The 18321-nt window shown below is 34.3% G+C and overlaps 1 protein-coding gene across 3 annotated transcripts; it reads left to right on the forward strand.

Moving 5' to 3' along the window:
• Window positions 1-4705: 4705 nt before the first annotated feature.
• On the forward strand, window positions 4706-16567 carry LOC142627955 (hyperosmolality-gated Ca2+ permeable channel 2.4). Of its 3 annotated transcripts, none has more exons than XR_012842968.1 (11): window positions 4706-4821; window positions 5612-5944; window positions 7108-7263; window positions 7776-7839; window positions 8429-8638; window positions 10953-11144; window positions 11528-11826; window positions 13480-13756; window positions 13905-14180; window positions 15674-15870; window positions 16024-16567. XR_012842968.1 is itself a non-coding variant. In XM_075801857.1 (11 exons), exons 2-11 carry the CDS (start codon window positions 5664-5666, stop codon window positions 16183-16185), a joined length of 2151 nt encoding a protein of 716 aa, XP_075657972.1. In that variant the 5' UTR covers window positions 4706-4821; window positions 5612-5663; the 3' UTR covers window positions 16186-16567. The 3 variants fall into 3 exon arrangements, 2 of the variants coding, with proteins under 2 accessions (XP_075657972.1, XP_075657973.1); XM_075801857.1 differs by having other exon boundaries at window positions 15637-15870; XM_075801858.1 differs by having other exon boundaries at window positions 10965-11144; window positions 15637-15870.
• The last annotated feature ends 1754 nt before the right edge of the window (window positions 16568-18321 follow it).

The following is an 18321-nucleotide window of genomic DNA, read 5'->3' on the forward strand; positions in this document are numbered from 1 at the left end:
AATGGATCCTTGAATGTTTGTTGATTCTCATCATTGGGATAGAGTTATGGGAAACCAGAACAAATTTTTCTTGTTTTCAGATTTAGAGTTATGAGTTATCATGAAATTTTTGTAAATTTAATCACATTTGTGGACCCATCTTATCGTGTGGTCTCATCAAGTCAAACTACGGGTCCGTTTGAATAGAGCTTATTGCTGAAAACTGAAAACTGAAAACACTGTACTAAAATAATTTTTAAATGTGTGAATAGTGTCGTGGGACCCATTTTTAATAAAAAAATTCTGTAAAGTGAAGTTTGTGGGTCCCGTGAACAGTACACGGGACCCACAAATGTGCTGAAAAGTCAGCAAAAGCGGGCTACTGTTCATGCACAGTGCATGAACAGTAGCCTTTGTCCCCTGACCCGTACAGCAGCTGAAGAAGAAAAAAAAAAAAAAAAAAAACGCAAAACGCTGGACGTGGCCACAAAACGCCCAATCCAAACTCAGCCGTACATCTCACAAAACTTTTTTTTTTCTTCTTCTATGCTGGAACCCAGAAGCAAACACAAAATTTTCTTTCTTCTTTGTTTTTTCTTCTTCTTTGCTAAAAACCAATTGCTTGTTCTAATTCCTCCTTTTCTTTATTCTTCTTCTTCTTCTTCTTCTCAATTTGTTTATTCTTTCCTCTTCACCTTTCTCATCACATAAATATACTTTCTTCTTCACCGATCTGACATAGGAGAGGGAGAGAAAGGGCCGATCTATCACGGTGGGTTTGTGGGTTCCGATCGATGTTTTGTGCGGTGGTTGCAATGGATTGAGTTTTTGAAGGTTGGGATCAGTGGGTTGTGGGTTGCGATCGGTGGGTTGAGGGTTGGGATCGGTGGTTGCTGGGCTTAACTTGGTGGTGGTTGCTGGGTTTAGCTTGGTAGTGGTTGCTATGTTTTGTGAGGTGGTTGTTCACGCAGGTTACCGTTCTGACCAAAGTCAGCTTGTAGGCTCCACCATTAAGAGTGTTTTAACTAAAAACTACACCCAAGTTTTTGAGCCAAACACAATTGGGATAGAGTTAAGAGAAAAATAAGATTACAGATATGAGATATGAGTTAAAGATACGAGTTATGAGAAAAGAGTTTTGAGATTTCTCCAAACCAAACAGGGCCTTAGCATCTTGAGTCTTGAGACTCTAGTTCAGTGAACTTCTAGTTTTAGTGCTGGGGTGGAACAGTTTAATCACGTGGAAATTGAGTTCTTAAACTCGAGTTCTATAGAAGGAACGTAGGAACGCAAAATAAGAAAAAAAAGAAGAAGAAGATGAATAGAGGTTCCACGAGTTTCTTAGACTCGAGTTCTATAGAAGGAACGCAGGAATGTAAGATAAGAAAAAAAAAAGAAAATGAATAGAGGAGGAAGAAAAACAAATGATGTAAATCAGATTGCCACCGCTTGTAACTCAAGTCTTAGAGAATCAAGTTCCATCCTTGAACTTGAGTTTTAAAACCTCGAAATGCTAGTTTTCTAAATAGTTTTACAAATGATGACAATTAACTAAAGTGTTTCAAAAATAATGCCAAATGCAAAAATAAAATTCCAGCCACATCAAACCCTGATCAACCTAATTAGATTCAACATTAAACTCTAAATCAAACACAAATAGCTTGAGTAGATCCAACATCACAAATCAAACCCGAATAGACCCAACGTACAAAAAGAAAAAAAAAAACACCAAAATAGACCCATGTTGGTGACGCACCACTAGAGAAAAAAAATTGGAAAATAACACCGAGCTGCAAACAATTTCTTTAGTTAGCAACGTTTCCAAACTATTTAGCATACTAACATTTCGAGTCTGAGAGACTCGAGTTTACTGTAGCAACTCAAGTCATAGAAACTCAAGTTTCGCGGAACTCGAGTCTCTAAGACCCGAGTTCAGTAAATGAAATCATACATCAACCACAAACATACCCAGAGAGAAACGAAGAAAAAGAAACCAGAAGAAGAAGAAGAAGTCACCTGCAAAAACCAAACCCACCCATTTGTTGTAATCTCAGCAACAAATCGATATATCTCTACTTTCTCTCTTTTTCTTCGATTCTCCTTTTTTTTCCTTTTTCTTTTTTTCTTTTTTAAATTACGAGATCGTGAGAATTTTCTTTTTTAAATTTTGAGATCATGAGATGAAGAAGGAAGAAGGAAGAAGGAAGAAGGAAGAAGGAAGTGGGTTCTTGGGAGCAAGAACTCGATTTTCTAAGACTCGAGTTACTATAGTGAACTCGAGTCTAAGAAACTCGAGATGTTAGTTTGCTAAATAGTTTGAAAACATTGCTAACTAACAAAATTGTTTTCAACTTGATGTTATTTTCCAATTTTTTCCCACCACTAGATCATAACCCTTGTCCACCGAAATTGTGACACAACCCACTTTGAAATGGCGTACGATGCGAGTTTGATATTTCAAGTTTATGGGTCCTTGCTTCCTTGGCTGAGAATGTAAACTAGCTCTAAAACCAATTCGGTGGCAAAGTCTAAGATGGTGAAAGCTTAAGCTTCAAAGAGGGTTGACAAAGAGAGACATAATCTAAAATGAAATAAATTGGTTTGTTGGGCTACAATGTCTCAATACGTGTACTAACGTACTATTCAAAAATTAGTTTGACTTTACCTTTTTGTTGAGGCTGATATAGGAGAATTATAATTTTGTTGAAATTCTACTTTAGTAAGACTGATGTTAAAGCCATTGTTTGTCTTTTATGATTAATACAGTCACGTGTTTGAATTTAATTGGAAAATCTAATGTATTGCATTTAGAGTGTAACTAAAATAACATTAATAGTAGCAAAAAAATGCATATCAATTAAAGATGGAAAATAATACACCTAGTTGACCATGATTACTCTATTAACGATCCATAATTGATTTCAAAATTTTTGAGGCTAATACTTGGTTGTAAATTATTGTTATTTTGTTTTAAAAAAACAAGGGTATAAAATTTTAATTATACCTTAAAAAATGGAATATTATATATAAACTAGATCTAGAAATAAATTGACATTTTAAGTTAAAACACAACTACTACCTAATTAATGAGTTGGAGCGATTTAATATTGCTCAAAGTCCTATATAAGATAAGGAATAGAATTTGAGAATGGTAGCTACCTAATTAACAAAGTTTGGATTGGGTTTGCATTAAAATTGCAATAAAATAGAGAAAGCAACACTCTTATAAAAACTTGAAGAAAACGGTTATTACCGACCTAAATTTCCTTTTTCATTTTTCTTTTTTATCGGAAGTGGGCACTGTGGGGGCTACACTTCAATTCAAAGTTCCGAATTCAGTATTCAACTCTTCGCGCGTATTTGACTAGCGGTTGGACCTACTAACGTTTTAAGGCGTTGCATAACAATTGTGTTACATCTCCTCAAAACTAAGTCCCCAAAATAACCTCATATTAAAGACCCTCATCAAATCAAACATATCCCAAAACAGCATAGCTCCAAAATTTCCATGTTAGAGCATTCGTATCCTATCTTATTTTACCATTTTAAAAAGTTACTTTGTCAATTATACCATACTATTTTACAATATTTTTAGCATCCCAATTTTTATTTTACAATATAACATATTAAAATAATATTTCTATACAGTAAAATAATATATCCAAATAGTTGAGAGCAATTCAGAGAGAGAGTGAGAGTTGAGAAGTCTGACATAGAGGAAAGAAAGAATAAAATAGATTTAAAAAATAAATACAATAGTATACAATGCCATCATAAAAGTAAGATGGCACTGTAGCAGTGTTGGAAATTTTTTTACCATTCTTTACTTTTACAATTCCGAATGTGGGAGGTTTTTGAAAGACAAATGCTAAATAAAGGCAACATATAGCATTTAGGATTCTGGATGCAAATGCTTAAGGGCCCAAGGAAGCCTCGAGAACTAGTTAAATTATAAATTTGGTTTTTTGTGATCACTTATAAGCCTAACAAAATTAGTGTATATCTAGGATCTACTTATTTTGCTAGAACTGAAATTTTTTTTACTGAAAGTAGTGTAGAAAAAGATAAAAGATAGTTGAAATAGTATAGTGAGACCCATAAATAGTACCAAAAAATGTAGTGGAACCCATGACTAGTACAAAAAATATAATGAGGCCCATAAATAGTAGCAAAAATAAGCTGAATAGTAAAATAAGTTGTAAAAAATAATTCATGCCAAATGCCTCAAACAGACCCTTAAGATCTATTTGAAATATGCTTATTTTGCACAAACAGACACTTAAACTATCTCATCCAATTAAAGCCACATGAATTTGGATTTTATATATATATATATATGTATTTGGTTAATCAGGTGCATATATAAAACAACAAACAGCAATTACAAATTGGCCACATAGGCCAAAGTATTGGCAACACGGCTACAATAATACAACTTATTCGTATCAACATCAAGCAAAACATTTAAATCATCCAAGGAAGAGGTATCAAACACAACAAAATTTCTTCAATTTCTTCTGTATCATTCATTCTAACAATACAAAATAGTATTAACACCCCTAACAGAAAAATATCGGTGTGGTGTCGGCCAAAACTTTGGTGAGGCTTAAGTTAATAATATTCACAAAAACCTAAGAACTTAGCACATGACAGGGGCATTTTTGGTAATCGACATCAGAGCAACTAACAGTCGATTTCGGTACTGATCGACTTAGATTTCACTAAGAAGTACTAGGAGACAAAAAAATTCTTCATCAAAGGAATACTTTCCTCAATCAGTTTGCCCATGTTTACACTTGTACTGCTCTTCACTTTAGCTTCACACGCTTCAAACGATACGAGGTTTGGATTTCTCTCCTACTTTCGAATCATACTATGATTATTGTTATGTTCTTTTGTTTGGAAAATTTTTCTCTTTGAATTCACTTCTCTGGCTTCTTGAACTTGATTGAACATGCGTGTTATTTAAGCCTCTGAATCCAAATTGAGCATCTGGGTATCTCAGCTTTAGCCTTGATTGTTGAGTGTGAGAGTCATTTCCCTTCTGGCGTATGAAAATCTTTTGTGAATTTTTATTACAAAACTGTTGCAAAAAATCATTCCTGGGAATACAAATGTTGATGATTCTACCCATGTTGATGGCTATGAGTTGATTGCTTAATAAAGATAATCCAAAAAGTTAAAGAAAAAGGAGAAGAGAAGATTTTGGGTTAAATACAATGGCTTATTCCAATAAAAATTAGAAAAAAAAGGGTTAAATGTTAATTAAGTTGTCATTTTGTGAAGTATCTTGCATGTGGTTGACAATAAACGCCTTAGGGATATTTTATATATATGTATGTATGTATAATTCACTTGTACACACCCAAAAGATATATAATTATGACCTTTTTAGGAATATTTGGTTTTTGGATTTTAAGTACTGTTGTGCCACTGTTTTTCAGCATTTCCATCTGGCACAGTTGTTTGTTTTAATGAACAAGCTGCACCACCCAGCTGTATCTCATAAATTTTCATTTATATGCTTGTACAAAAATTGTTGTAGCACTCTCTTATACTTCTTACAACTGTTGACTTAAGTTCTATGTGAACTTTATATTGGTAGCCTTAAGTATTTTCTTTATGATTGCAGCTTGGTCGTTGATAGATCATATAATTCAAGGCCTTGAGATTACTTGGCAGAGATGCTTGTGTCTGCTCTTCTAACGTCACTGGGAATAAATTTTGGGTTATGTGTTTTATTCTTCACATTGTACTCTATATTGAGAAAACAACCATTTTATTATGATGTTTATGTACCACGCTTGCTAGTGGAAGGAACTTCCAAAAGGAGAAGTCGTTTCAACCTAGAAAGACTAATACCTTCCCCTGGTTGGGTGAGAAAGGCTTGGAAGCTTTCTGAAGAGGAACTACTGTCATTATCAGGATTGGATGCTGTGGTTTATATGCGCATTATAACCTTCAGGTAATCTAAGTCCTTCACAAGAAAAATGTTATTGTCAACAAACAAAGCTTTTATATGTAAACCAATGTATTCTTCTCAGTTTGATCATGTAAATATTGTCTGTTTGCATTTTAACTTTTCATGGGAGAGAAATAGTGTCTTGTGGATTGCAAATAATTGGATAAAGACTGGATAAATTATAGGCACAGGGACATGCAAAAAACATTAGAGCGTGCTGTTGCTGAAGAACATGCATTAAGCAAGATTCTAAGTTGAGACTCTTTGGATTGTAGGTGTATTATATTCTAAAACGTGGTGCTGGAATTCAAGGCCAATGATTGAGAGAAAGTTGAGTAACAAAGAATGACTTAAAAGAAAGGAAAGAGAGAAGTTTGCAAAGTGCCATGGAAGGCACCTATTATTGACTTAGAGTCCTTTTTCCTAAGTCCATTGTCTTTGTCTTTTTCATTTGATTTTTTAGAAATAAAGGAACTTCCATTAAACATTACAAATGAATGTGACACTAAAACAGAAGTACGCAAACACTTAAAATCAATACAATGAGTACTTAGCTGCATGTATCCTTGTCCAGATGATTACATAGCTACCTATTGTTCAAGAATATAGGTAACTAGGCAAGCACGTCACAGTTTTTCCCCTTTTAGAATTAGAGTTACATACACAATCCACAGCAGCAAGATTCTATTACTCAGTGGAGGGTAATATTATAATTGCTGTTGTCCCAAGTATTTAAAATCACCCTTTGCTACCACTTAAATTTTTGGGACATGGTAGTTTATCCTGATATTAGAGCAAGTGGGTTTGAGTCCAATCCTATCTTCACTTTACCCCTCATTTAAATATTCCACATGTTGGGCCACCCATGATGTGAGTGGAAGTGTTAGAATAGCGGTTAAGTGATTGAATTCACCATTTCTTAGTAGTTTATCAATGTGGATGTCATTTCAGTTAAACATATCTGGTCATTCATAATAAACACAAATTATTTTTTCGGAGTGGTCTTCTCATTTCTACCATTATAGAGCATTTTTGACGGTTCTTGCTGTTGACATTGGTGTTCAGAAATTTAATTGGTTATTCCTCCCCCCCCCCCCCCCCCCCCCGGTGCCCAAAATTTTCTGTGATCTTGACTCAACAATCATGCTTTTATGTGAATACTGCAGTCTGAAAGTATTTTTGGTAGCTGGGATTATTGGGATCTTTGTTATTCTTCCAGTGAACTGCACAGGAGATCAGCTTGAAGATATTGACTTTGCTGATTTTTCAAATAATTCTCTGGATGTATTTACCATTTCCAATGTAAGCAGTGGCTCAAAAAGGTAAATATTACCTCAATTTTATTTTCAGATGAAGCAAAGTTTAGTGTGAAGTAATTTCAGAAAATCAGAATGAATAATGGTGCTAAATTTTATTAAAAGTGGGTGAAGCACTCATGTATTTAGCTGTAGGGTTCAATCATTTTAAGCCAAATCTAACTGCCATCCATTGTCCCATTTTAGTGGGAGAAGGACATCTATTAATACCTTAACTTGCAATCTAGGTAGCTTTGCCATGGAAATTGAGTTTCCAGCCTGAGTAAAACCTACATGCTAATTAAGTAACCTAGAAATTTGGGTGGATCAATTAAAGATATGCTTCTTTTTTTCTTCAAGTATAAGGATTTTGTCAGTGAAATTTGAGGAAATCCGTTCGGTATGGGTACATTTCATACTTCACGCTTTAGTGAATTCTAAGAAATTGATGAACTTCCCCATTACATATAGAATATTTTCTTGTATTCTTACACAGGTTATAAGTGTGAAGGAAAACTTACACTTTTTTTTGTGTGCAGATTATGGGTTCACTTCAGCGCTGTCTATGTTGTCACTATATTTATCTGGTATCTACTGTATTATGTAAGTCAATTTTGTGCAGTTCTATCTTGATGACTAAATAAGAGCTCTAGCTATCTGAGATCAATACTTCTTTAACAGAAATCTCCAATGTCAAATGGCTTTTACATGAGATTAAAAATGAAAACATTTTTATGACTGGGACAAATCATTTTCTTTTTTTTTTGGGGGGGGGGGGGGACACCTTAGGTTCCCCAATTAAATTCAACCATGCGGTTGCATTGACCAAGGAACCACAGTTAATTGTCCTTGGAAAAGATAACACTATTTTTGTTGCATTGGTCAATACAACCATGCAATGAATTCAATTGGAGAACCTAAGGAATTGTACCTAAGTTTTTTCCTTAGTTTATATGTTGGTGGAAGATCTTCACTCACCACATGGTGGTGTCTTGGAGAGGAAAATATTGACTGTGCATCTGAATTTGATGGTACTGACCCTGGCATATCTCTAACTTACTAGTTAAAACATGCAAATTCTTAGCAAAGCAAGACAAAATGCTAAAATGTGTTAATGAATAAAACTATGGTTACAATAGTCATACGAGAGCCAAAACTTGATCTGTTTGCTGATTAGCTTTTGATTCTGCAGGAATATAAATATATCTCTTCAAAAAGGATTGCTTATTTTTATTCATCCAAACCTCAGCCGCATCAGTTCACTGTTGTAGTTCGTAGTATCCCTGTTTCTGTTCAGAGCAGCATCAGTGACAGTATTGAGAACTTCTTTACGGAGGTTCACCCTTCAACATATTTGTCACATATTGTTGTTCGTCGAACAAACAAACTTCGAGGTCTCATTGTAAGCATTTAGTCTGATGTTTATTATCCTTGCAGTGTCAGTATGTTTTCTGTTTTGCCTCTCCTCAAAATGAAATTCTTCTTTCTGAACAATCCAATTAATTGTCAGGAAATTCTGAGTCTTGTGCTTGATTATCTCAATGATTTTACCTTTGACATCTGTGTCAAATGGAACTTGTGATTGATGGTCCAATTGTTTTTCTATATACGTTTTGTATTTTTGAGTGCTTGCAATTTTTCTCCTACTTTTGTTATGTATTTCTGAAGACTGACTTTGTGATTGAGGAAGTAGTATATTTATACATGGTTGAGCATTATTACTAGTATTTACTTGTTATGTCTCTCGAAAATATTTCAAGATAAAATATTAAATTGATTGTGAAGTCGGGAGATGTTCAGGGATTGTGCAGTAGGGAGAACAGTATAATGTATGCTGAAAAAAGATCTTATGTAGACCGTCTACAACTTATTCAGCATGAATTAATCAAATTTATTCAATAAGTTCTGAGTTATTCCCAGAAAGTCCAGCACAAGGATTCAACCAGAGTTATAGTATACCAAATCTAAAGCAGTAAACAATATAGATTTGGTAATAAATTGGAAAACCATTGAAGAACATCTTCAATGGAAAAACCACTCCAGGACCCAATCCCATTAGAAAATTCACTATAAGGGAATATTTAGAATGACCTATACTTACAAAACATTTGTAAGTATAGGTCATTCTTGGCAGGGTAAGTTTGGAAGACATAGAAATATAGAGTTGTGGAGAATTGTGCCTCATTGCTTGTTATGGTGTATTTGGCGCGAAATGAATGCTAGATGCTTTGAGGGTTGTGAACGCTCTATATTAGAGATTAAGTCTTTTTTCTTACACATTCTCCTCGATTGGAGTGTGGTCTTTTGTCATTTTTCTTATTCTTCCCTTCCTGTTTTACTTGATCGTTGTAATCTTGGTTATTGATTTTTGCCCCCATAGTACATTCCCAATGTACTCGGGTTGGCTATTTTTCATTTTTTAATAAAATTTTTGTTACTTATCAAAAAAAAAACATTTGCTCTCTAAAACTCTCTTTGTAACCTTTGCAAACCCCAGCTTTCCTTCCTACTGCAGCACTCCTAGAACCTTTGGAATCCTTCTATAGGGATCCTCTCAAATAACCTCATCCGCACAAACTAGACCTCTAGAACTCCTAGGAACTGCTTGAAGATTTTCTGTAGTAAACTCACTGAAAATAATAATTATGGTTTCAAAGAAAGTTTTAAGGTTTAAGGCGTATAGGAACACACACAACTTGTTTTTCTTGCTTTTGGATCAAAGCAGAAGGATGAGTTTCTCTGTTTAGGCTCATGGGGAAACACTTCAAACTCTATTTTCTGTGGCTGCTCTCTCTCTTTCCAATTTATTTTTGCTTAATGTTCCTTATATAGTATGGTTTAGGATAGACACAAATTTGTTTTCTAACAGAATTCGGAATTGTAGGCTTGATGATTTTGCTCGATTGAGCTTTTAATGTTTAGCTCGAGCTAGCCTTGGTTTCGCTTGATCGAAAATTGTCTTTAGTTTTCAACAGCAGCTCTGGACAGACTTTTAATCAAACCTTAATTCCATAAATTAAAACCCTTAAACACTATGTTTGTCACATGGAATTAGCCAATATATATTTTTTATAATTCGATACTTGGGAAGGGGGAATTTGAACCCCGGATGCCTCTGTTGGAAATGCCAAGAGGAGGAAGTGATCCAACATATGCGTACTTTGATCTTCTGTTGAAGCCTATGTTTCTTAGTGGAAATGTAGGGACAACCTCCCAAGTGTGCTAAAAAAAAGTAAAATTCTAGAGCCTTGAAAATAAGTAACAAGAAAAAATCAATTTCATAATAAAGAAGTCACGAGTCGAATATGAAGTTTTTGTAACCCCTATTGTCAGAGGAAAAAGACATCAGATCATAACTGTTAATTAAATTTAGTCCTGACCGTACACATTGTCTTGAATAAAAAGTAAATTTATAGACATAAATATCCTAAAGAACCATAGCGATACAAGCATGAACAGTAACACTTCAGTAGCTTTATTAAATAAATAGCTGGGTGTTCTTACAAAGAAAATGGTTAAATGTGTATGAAAAGTTGTGCCTTTATTTCTGGGTGATTCAATGTAAATTTTACGTAATTTAAAAAAAAAAAAAAAATTTTAGTGGTAAATTGTATTGTGAATAAAACACAAATATTTTAACTATTGAATTGAAAATGTGGGTGCTATTTTGTAATTTGCATGCCTTGTTGCTAACAATGTTCATCTTTTTCCCCGAGAATGACGCAAAGAAGTTATACAAAAGGATTGTTCACTTGCAAGGAAATTCCACTGAACACAAGTATGGGCGTGCGGGTTGTTTTGGATTATTTGGACGCAAGGTTGATCTTGTGGATCATTATGAGAAAAAGTTAGAGAACATAGAGGAGAATGTGAGATTGGAGCAATCAGAGCTTTCATTGGCAGGAGACGTATGTGCTAAAACTATTTTTTTGTTTTCTTGAAGAAAACTTGTCTTTTGTTATATTGTGCCATTTTTTGTTTGGATCTTATTCAGATAATTAAGAATTCATATGTTCTGGTATTTGCTTGATATGACCACTAGGTTTATCAAAAATACATTATTAATAATTATACATCTCAATGAAATACATTAACAATAATTTGTTAAGTTTTTAGCTGTCTTGCTGAAAGTGTTTTTCATGATCATGAAATGGTATAACATTCTTGTTTTACAGTAAGCTACCTTTGTAATTAATGAGTGTGATATATTTATAATGCTTGGTTGACTTTTTTATATTATTGTGGTACCTGGTTCATCCTATTAATATATATTTTTTCTTGAATGTAAAAGGAAATTCCAGCTGCCTTTGTGTCTTTCAAGACCCGTTATGCTGCTGCCACTGCTTTTCACTTGCAACAATCAATAGATCCCACACAGTGGGTCACAGAGCATGCTCCTGAACCTCGTGATGTTTACTGGCCTTTCTTTACTTCAACATTCTTTCGGAGATGGATTTCTAAGCTGGTGGTTATAGTTGCATGTATTCTCCTTACAATCTTATTCCTTCTTCCTGTCATATTTGTGCAAGGTCTTACTAACCTGAGTCAGTTGGAAGTTTGGTTGCCTTTCCTGGAGAGCATTCTTACCATGTAAGTAATCATCAGAATTGTTATATTTGTTGTTTTTGTTAAACTAACTCTCCCTATCTCTTTAACCAAAGTTTCATATCCCCAAAAATTACAATTTACAATGAGTATTACAAGCTAACAAATGGTTTATAGACAACATAACTACACACATTAAAAAGATATTTTGGAGCATTTAGTGTTTTCAAGATGATACTGGAATATGTCCGAAGTATTCATCACTACTATTCTGATTATGTGATTATACAGTTAAAATGGAATCTCCACCATTTAAACTAATCATGAAAATTAAGAGGTTGGCAATTGCCACTAAAAGCATAAACACTCTTTGGTCAAAAGAGTATCAAGGTGCTAATGCAGTTTTACTAAACAGAGAATTTGGTATCATGATGCATACTTGTGCTAACAATGGTTCAGAATGATCCTTCCCCTTATTGAATTGTAATAACTAGATTGAAGTCCATAAATGGATATTTAGACGTCTAAAATGGTCAAATTTTTCATATCTATGGCGTTGCCACCACACAATTAAGAATCTGGTTTTTGTAGTACATTTTAGCTTTAGTTGTACATGGCTTACTGGCTTTTGCCATTGACTGAAAGGAACTTGGTTACTGATTCCCCCTTGATCTTATGTTCACAAAAGTAGTCAAAACAACAATGAAGGCCCCATCTAAGCCCTATTGCTGTAAAGAGACAGCTTGAGAGTTGACCGGACTTTCTATGTAATTAGTAAATGACTTTCTTAATTCTACAGGACTCTTCCTCATAGGCGTATGATGATACTTGTCCCATGTAATGCTTCCTCTTATTAATTAATGATATCTACTCAGAGTTCCCAGTCTGTGTACTTTTTAAATAATAAATATTGTCATTCAGATTAAATTTGAGTTCAGAATCACTAAAGAGAGTGGCTGGGTATATTATTTTGATAAATGAAGGCTCTTTACTGAACTGCATGGTCTACATTCCACTTTCTAAAATCTAATGCACACTTCTTTCTTGGTTCTGCTTAACCCTACAACAGTGAGAGAAGGCACCTTTGATGAAAATTTGAGTAAAGCTGCTTCATTATATAAATTATACATCCTGTAAAGGGACTTTGTTTAGGTGTCTGTGGTGTCTTATGTCAAACTGGAGCAGTCTTGATACAGCAAATTTCAAGGGGATGGGAGAATTTTTTGTCGGTGTAATTAGTTCTAGGGGGCGCAGGTACACAAACATTGAATGGTGCCCCCTTGTATATCTGTCCTTGAGAGGCTGAACTTCATTTTATTATCTCTAATGTGTTGTTTAAAGGAGGAGATTGCACTTATTTAGCTTGCTATGAGATTGATAAGATTGAAGAGCATGAGAGTTTCAAGTCTTAGGTTTTAGTTATCATTTAATGATATATCAACTTATCATATTGCATAATCTTTGTCATGCAAAATAAATGGCCATTGGGCATGGGGGATGAAAACTGCAGTGGTTTTGACTGATATTTTATTGAATATTTGGGGTGATTTGGTGATATTATCAATTGCCCATATGCAGCTTAAAAATCAAGAGAAATCTAATTTGTTATTATTATAATGTTTTCATGAGAAAATCTAATGCCTGTTTTATTTAATCTATTGGTGACAGAGTACTAATTTTATGATTTTTTTTGGGCAGAACATTTGTTAGTGAAGTAGTTACAGGATACCTTCCCAGTCTTATTCTTCAGTTGTTTCTGAAAATGGTGCCTCCTATAATGGAGTTGCTTTCATCTATTCAAGGATATGTTTCTCACAGTGATATAGAAAAGAGTGCATGTAGCAAAGTACTTTGGTTTACAATATGGAACATTTTCTTTGCAACAGTATTTTCTGGATCAGTTTTATATCAGCTTTCCCTCATTCTTGATCCCAAGAATATTCCTGCAAGGCTAGCTGTTGCGGTCCCAGCACAGGTGAGACTAATTTTCCACCTTTGAAAATTCTACTTTGGTGTTATATATATATATATATATATAAAATAAAGGCTAGCACAAATAAATATATGTTTCGTATAATTATTTGATACCATCAAGTTTAATGTTTATATTTTTTTGACTGTAGGCATCATTTTTCATTGCTTATGTTGTCACATCTGGATGGACAAGCACTTCATCGGAACTCTTTCGCCTAATCCCTCTTATTGGCAGTCTAATAACAAAACCTTGTAAAAGCAATACCGATGATGAACTTGTAGTTCCTACTATTCCTTTCCACAGGGACATTCCAAGACTTCTTTTCTTTGGACTTCTTGGGATCGCATATTTTTTTCTGGCTCCACTGATTCTACCCTTCCTCTTAGTGTACTTCTGTCTTGCATACATCATCTACCGTAACCAGGTTAGTGGGCTCTCCCTCAGCTTTTTTCCCTCCACTTCATTATATTTACGTTTTAAGTTTATCATATTGAGCTGGGCTCCTTAGACATGGTGAAATTGTATATCAAATAAATAGTTTACATTTGATTTTTAAAAAAATTATTTTCATCCTTAGGCAATACTAGGCAGGTTCTCTTTAGTCTTTACTGTCAAGATCCCTAATTGGAAAAAATCAATTTCATTCCATACTTATTTAGTAATGAAATGTTGGAATAATTTTAATTTGGATGGATAGAACTTTGGTCAACAGTGCATGCTCCTAAAATAATATCATTGTAAATCTCTTGTTTAAAAATTATCAACAACTTTTAGTCATCGCTTGGGACGCACGGACGCGGCAAAATGGGCGCCGCACCTGCGTCCAATGCGGCCCGACGTGGCTGCTTGCGTGTTGGTGCCACGCCCAGTTTTTTTTTTTTCTTTTTCCTGACACGCGCCAATTCGCGCCAACTTGGGCCGATTTGCACCGAATCGGGCCGATTCGCTCCGATTCAGTCCGTATCGGCCGAAACCGCCAAAACACATCGAGTCAGGCCATATTGGCGCCGAACCGACGTGGCTGAGCGCGGTGCGGATGGCAGTGGAGGTCTTCCTGGAGCCAAACCAAGCGTCGATCTTCAACTTTCGCTTCCCAGTTTCCTCGTCAGTGATGAAATCAAAATCCAAGTTCAAGTGCTTGAAATTTCTGACAAGATTGCCACGTGGGCCTTCCACCTTGATAACCTTAGCGTTCACCTCAATCTTGACCCCATTTGGGATGTCCATGGTCTTTGATGACAAGATGGTCTTCATATTTTTTTGGCTCTGTTTGTCTCTAGCTGCGGCATTGAGAAAGAAGAATGATGGAGGAGGCAGCCAAAAACCCTAAATGATGTGTTTGTATATATTTATATAGAGAGAGAAAGTAAACCTAAACGGCTAAACCCTTTGGGCCTGTATTCATTATCTATGGGCTAATTTCTATTGAGATAGTGGAAAAACAATTTTCAATCCAATCTAAGCTACTTGGGTTGGTAGTTCTAAAAATAAGCCCAAAGAGTATACTTAGCAATATATTAAAAATATAAATAAAAAATTTTTAGAAATTTTTTAATCGCCGCACCACGCACCTTACTGTTTCAAAAATTGCCAAGTCCCGCACTCGCACCCGAATCCAGAAACGCACCCATGCTACATTGGTCATCGCACATTGCCATAGATGTTGGAAAAGTAGTAACGATCCTAAGAATGTTACTAGAAAGATTTCCTGTTTCAATGGTGCTTCGGAACTCCTATTTTTGAAAAAATAAAGGGAGCATGTCATTTTGTTTTCCATGTTGCTCAATTTCAAAAGATTTTTTTTATTTATAAGTTCTAAAGAGATTTTTGGACCGAGTTCAAAGTAGCTTGTGCTAATGCTCTACAAATCTTTGGTGCAGTTCATAAATGTATATGAACCAAAGTTTGAAACTGCAGGGAAGTTTTGGCCTATTGTGCACAACTCAATGATATTTTCTCTGGTACTCATGCATTGTATTGCTGTGGGAATCTTCACGCTGAAGAAGGTCTCTCTAGCTTCAACATTAATTTTCCCTCTTCCAATACTTACACTTCTCTTTAATGAGTACTGTCGGAAGCGCTTCCTTCCCATCTTCACTGGATACTCTGCTGAGGTATGTTTACAAGTCACAATAATGTCACACCAATGCCTAAGGACCAAGTTTTTCTGTTTCTTCCCCTAACCCCATTACTCTCTTTATTTTTTATTTTTTATTATTTTTTATCACAGCTCACCTTGACATTGAGATTGATTTTTGTACTTACAGAGTTTGATAAAGAAGGATAAGGAAGACCAGAATGATGCTACAATGGATGAATTTTTTGATAAGTTGGTCACTGCCTATCAGGATCCAGCATTGATGCCACTTCAGTTCTCCACGAACACTGACAGTCTTCACAGTCCCCTGATATCTTCTGCTGAAGTTTGAGCTGAGTTATGCTCATCTTGTACCATATTAAGGTGACTGGTAATGATGGTGGTCTTTTGTCTACTACCATAATGATGTGAACTGGGAGAATTGAAAGGAGGCTTGATAGTTAATTCTTTTTGATTGAGCAATAAGAATTGTCCAGGAAAAAAGGACACTTTTTTGTGCATGTGTGTGCTTTATTCTTGTATGCATATGCGTATCTTGTATATGAATATTGGCAAGTAAAATTAAGTGACTAATCATAGATGTGTGACGTGTGTACAAGATCAACCCTATTTTATCATCCTTCATTTTTGTTTTTTTTTTTGGATGAGGAGATCAATATCAGCTAATCAATATACAAGGAACTGATGTCCTATTAATGCTGTTTAAATCTTAACATTGACCAATTAGAATATTTTCTGATTTATATATTTTTTGGCTTTAGTTTCAGCTGACTGCAAAATCCTGATTGTTTTTTCATGTTCTGGTCTGAATTCTCTCTTTCCTAAATTTTTTGTAGCTTTCCATCTGAATCTCCTCTTAAATATTATTTGCAATATGAATAGTCCAATAGTGCCACATTTTCCAACCTTTTTCTCTATCAACTGTAAGAAGGAAATAATTTTTTTTTAAAAAATTTATCGACATTCAGTAAACTTTTCTGTTATTCAAGTACTTCTATCTAGTTCAGCCAATCATTTACAATCCTAGTTGTGGTTTTTATGAACTTCCAAAGCAGGAGAGAGTCCAAGGCAAGGAATGCCAATTGCCAAAGAGTGATTCTGTTTTTAAGAAGTTGGTTCTGTTTTTATATTTGAACTTCTTATAAAGGTCTTCCAGTACCAATATCACATTATTACCTTCAAAATTTGGTGTAACTACACCTCACTGTTGCAAATGTGAGTGCTGCAGTTTTTTTTTGGCTAGCTTAGGTATCCAGACTTTTTAAAGCGCCCAACTAGTTATCGGGTGAGTGTAGTCTCCCATCATACACATGCTGGGTAATTACAAGAATGAATCTCTTGAGAATGATCCAAGGTATTGGTTAGTAGACTTAAATCTTGGACCTCATCCAATGTGAGTGCTGCAATTAGTTCCAAGATGATTTGGAGTTGTGATAAATGAGACTACACTGGTAGTGAAAAAATTATTATTTTTATTCTGGACTTCATGTTAAAACGCTGATATACACCAATAGTCTTGATACTTGGTAATACGTTTTCACAAAATGGAGAATCAGTTCTTTTTTTAATAAATTAAACCTATATTTATAGTTGTACAGACCACTATAATAGTCATATGCAACTGCATTCGAAATTGCAATGGCTCCACTAGTAGTAGCTGCAGAATGTAAGTGCTGTTCAAACCTTACTTTAAAAAAAGGCTTTACTTCACCAAAAAGTATTTTATGTAACATTGCATGTAACCTTCTTCTGTATATATATTATATATGTGTGTGTGTGAAAGTGGCACATTTACCATTTACATGAGATACATATACCACTTTGTAATTCACCTCAAAATAGAATAATAATTTTAATATACGTTTATATTGTTATATCATACAAATTTATTGTGTATATGTATAATATAGGTAAATATAATTCAGACATTAATACGGATGGAACCTATGATATGATATCATTCGCCACTCCACCTGTATGGGGAAGAAAATATCACAAATAATAATGTAATAATATACTACTAAACGTTTTACGTGTACTTCTGTCATATGATGCACTATAAGTATATTAAAATTATTAACATAATTCATTTGAAGCCAATTTTTATTACCAAAAGTTCTAAAATTTTAAAATTATTAGAATGATTAAAACTTTTTGAATTGATCATATTTATATTAGTTATATACCATAATTTATAGTTTTGGAAAAAAACATGATCTTATGTGATAATTACCAAATACATTTTAATCAATTTCAATATAATAGTAACATATTTCTTTTCATGTGTTTTTAGATCAGATGGTAAGATGCTAAATAGAATCTTAATGGATATGAAACTTGTCATATCAGTTAAAAATGCAAAGAATATATAATGGAACAGTAAAATTTTCAAAATTTTTTAATCAAATAAAAAGTTAATAGGTAATATAATTTTACTTAGAATGACATTTTGTGTAACTTGATCCTC

Source organism: Castanea sativa, chromosome 3, assembly GCF_040712315.1.
Source record: "Castanea sativa cultivar Marrone di Chiusa Pesio chromosome 3, ASM4071231v1".
Classification (NCBI taxonomy): Eukaryota; Viridiplantae; Streptophyta; class Magnoliopsida; order Fagales; family Fagaceae; genus Castanea; species Castanea sativa.

Bases quoted from the DNA above. Each gene is read 5' to 3' on its own strand.
- LOC142627955 (XM_075801857.1), top strand. From the start codon at position 5,664: ATGCTTGTGTCTGCTCTTCTAACGTCACTGGGAATAAATTTTGGGTTA. The intron at 5,945-7,107 runs GTAATCTAAGTC...TGAATACTGCAG, and splicing joins ATGCGCATTATAACCTTCAG to TCTGAAAGTATTTTTGGTAG. The intron at 11,827-13,479 runs GTAAGTAATCAT...TTTTTTGGGCAG, and splicing joins CTGGAGAGCATTCTTACCAT to AACATTTGTTAGTGAAGTAG.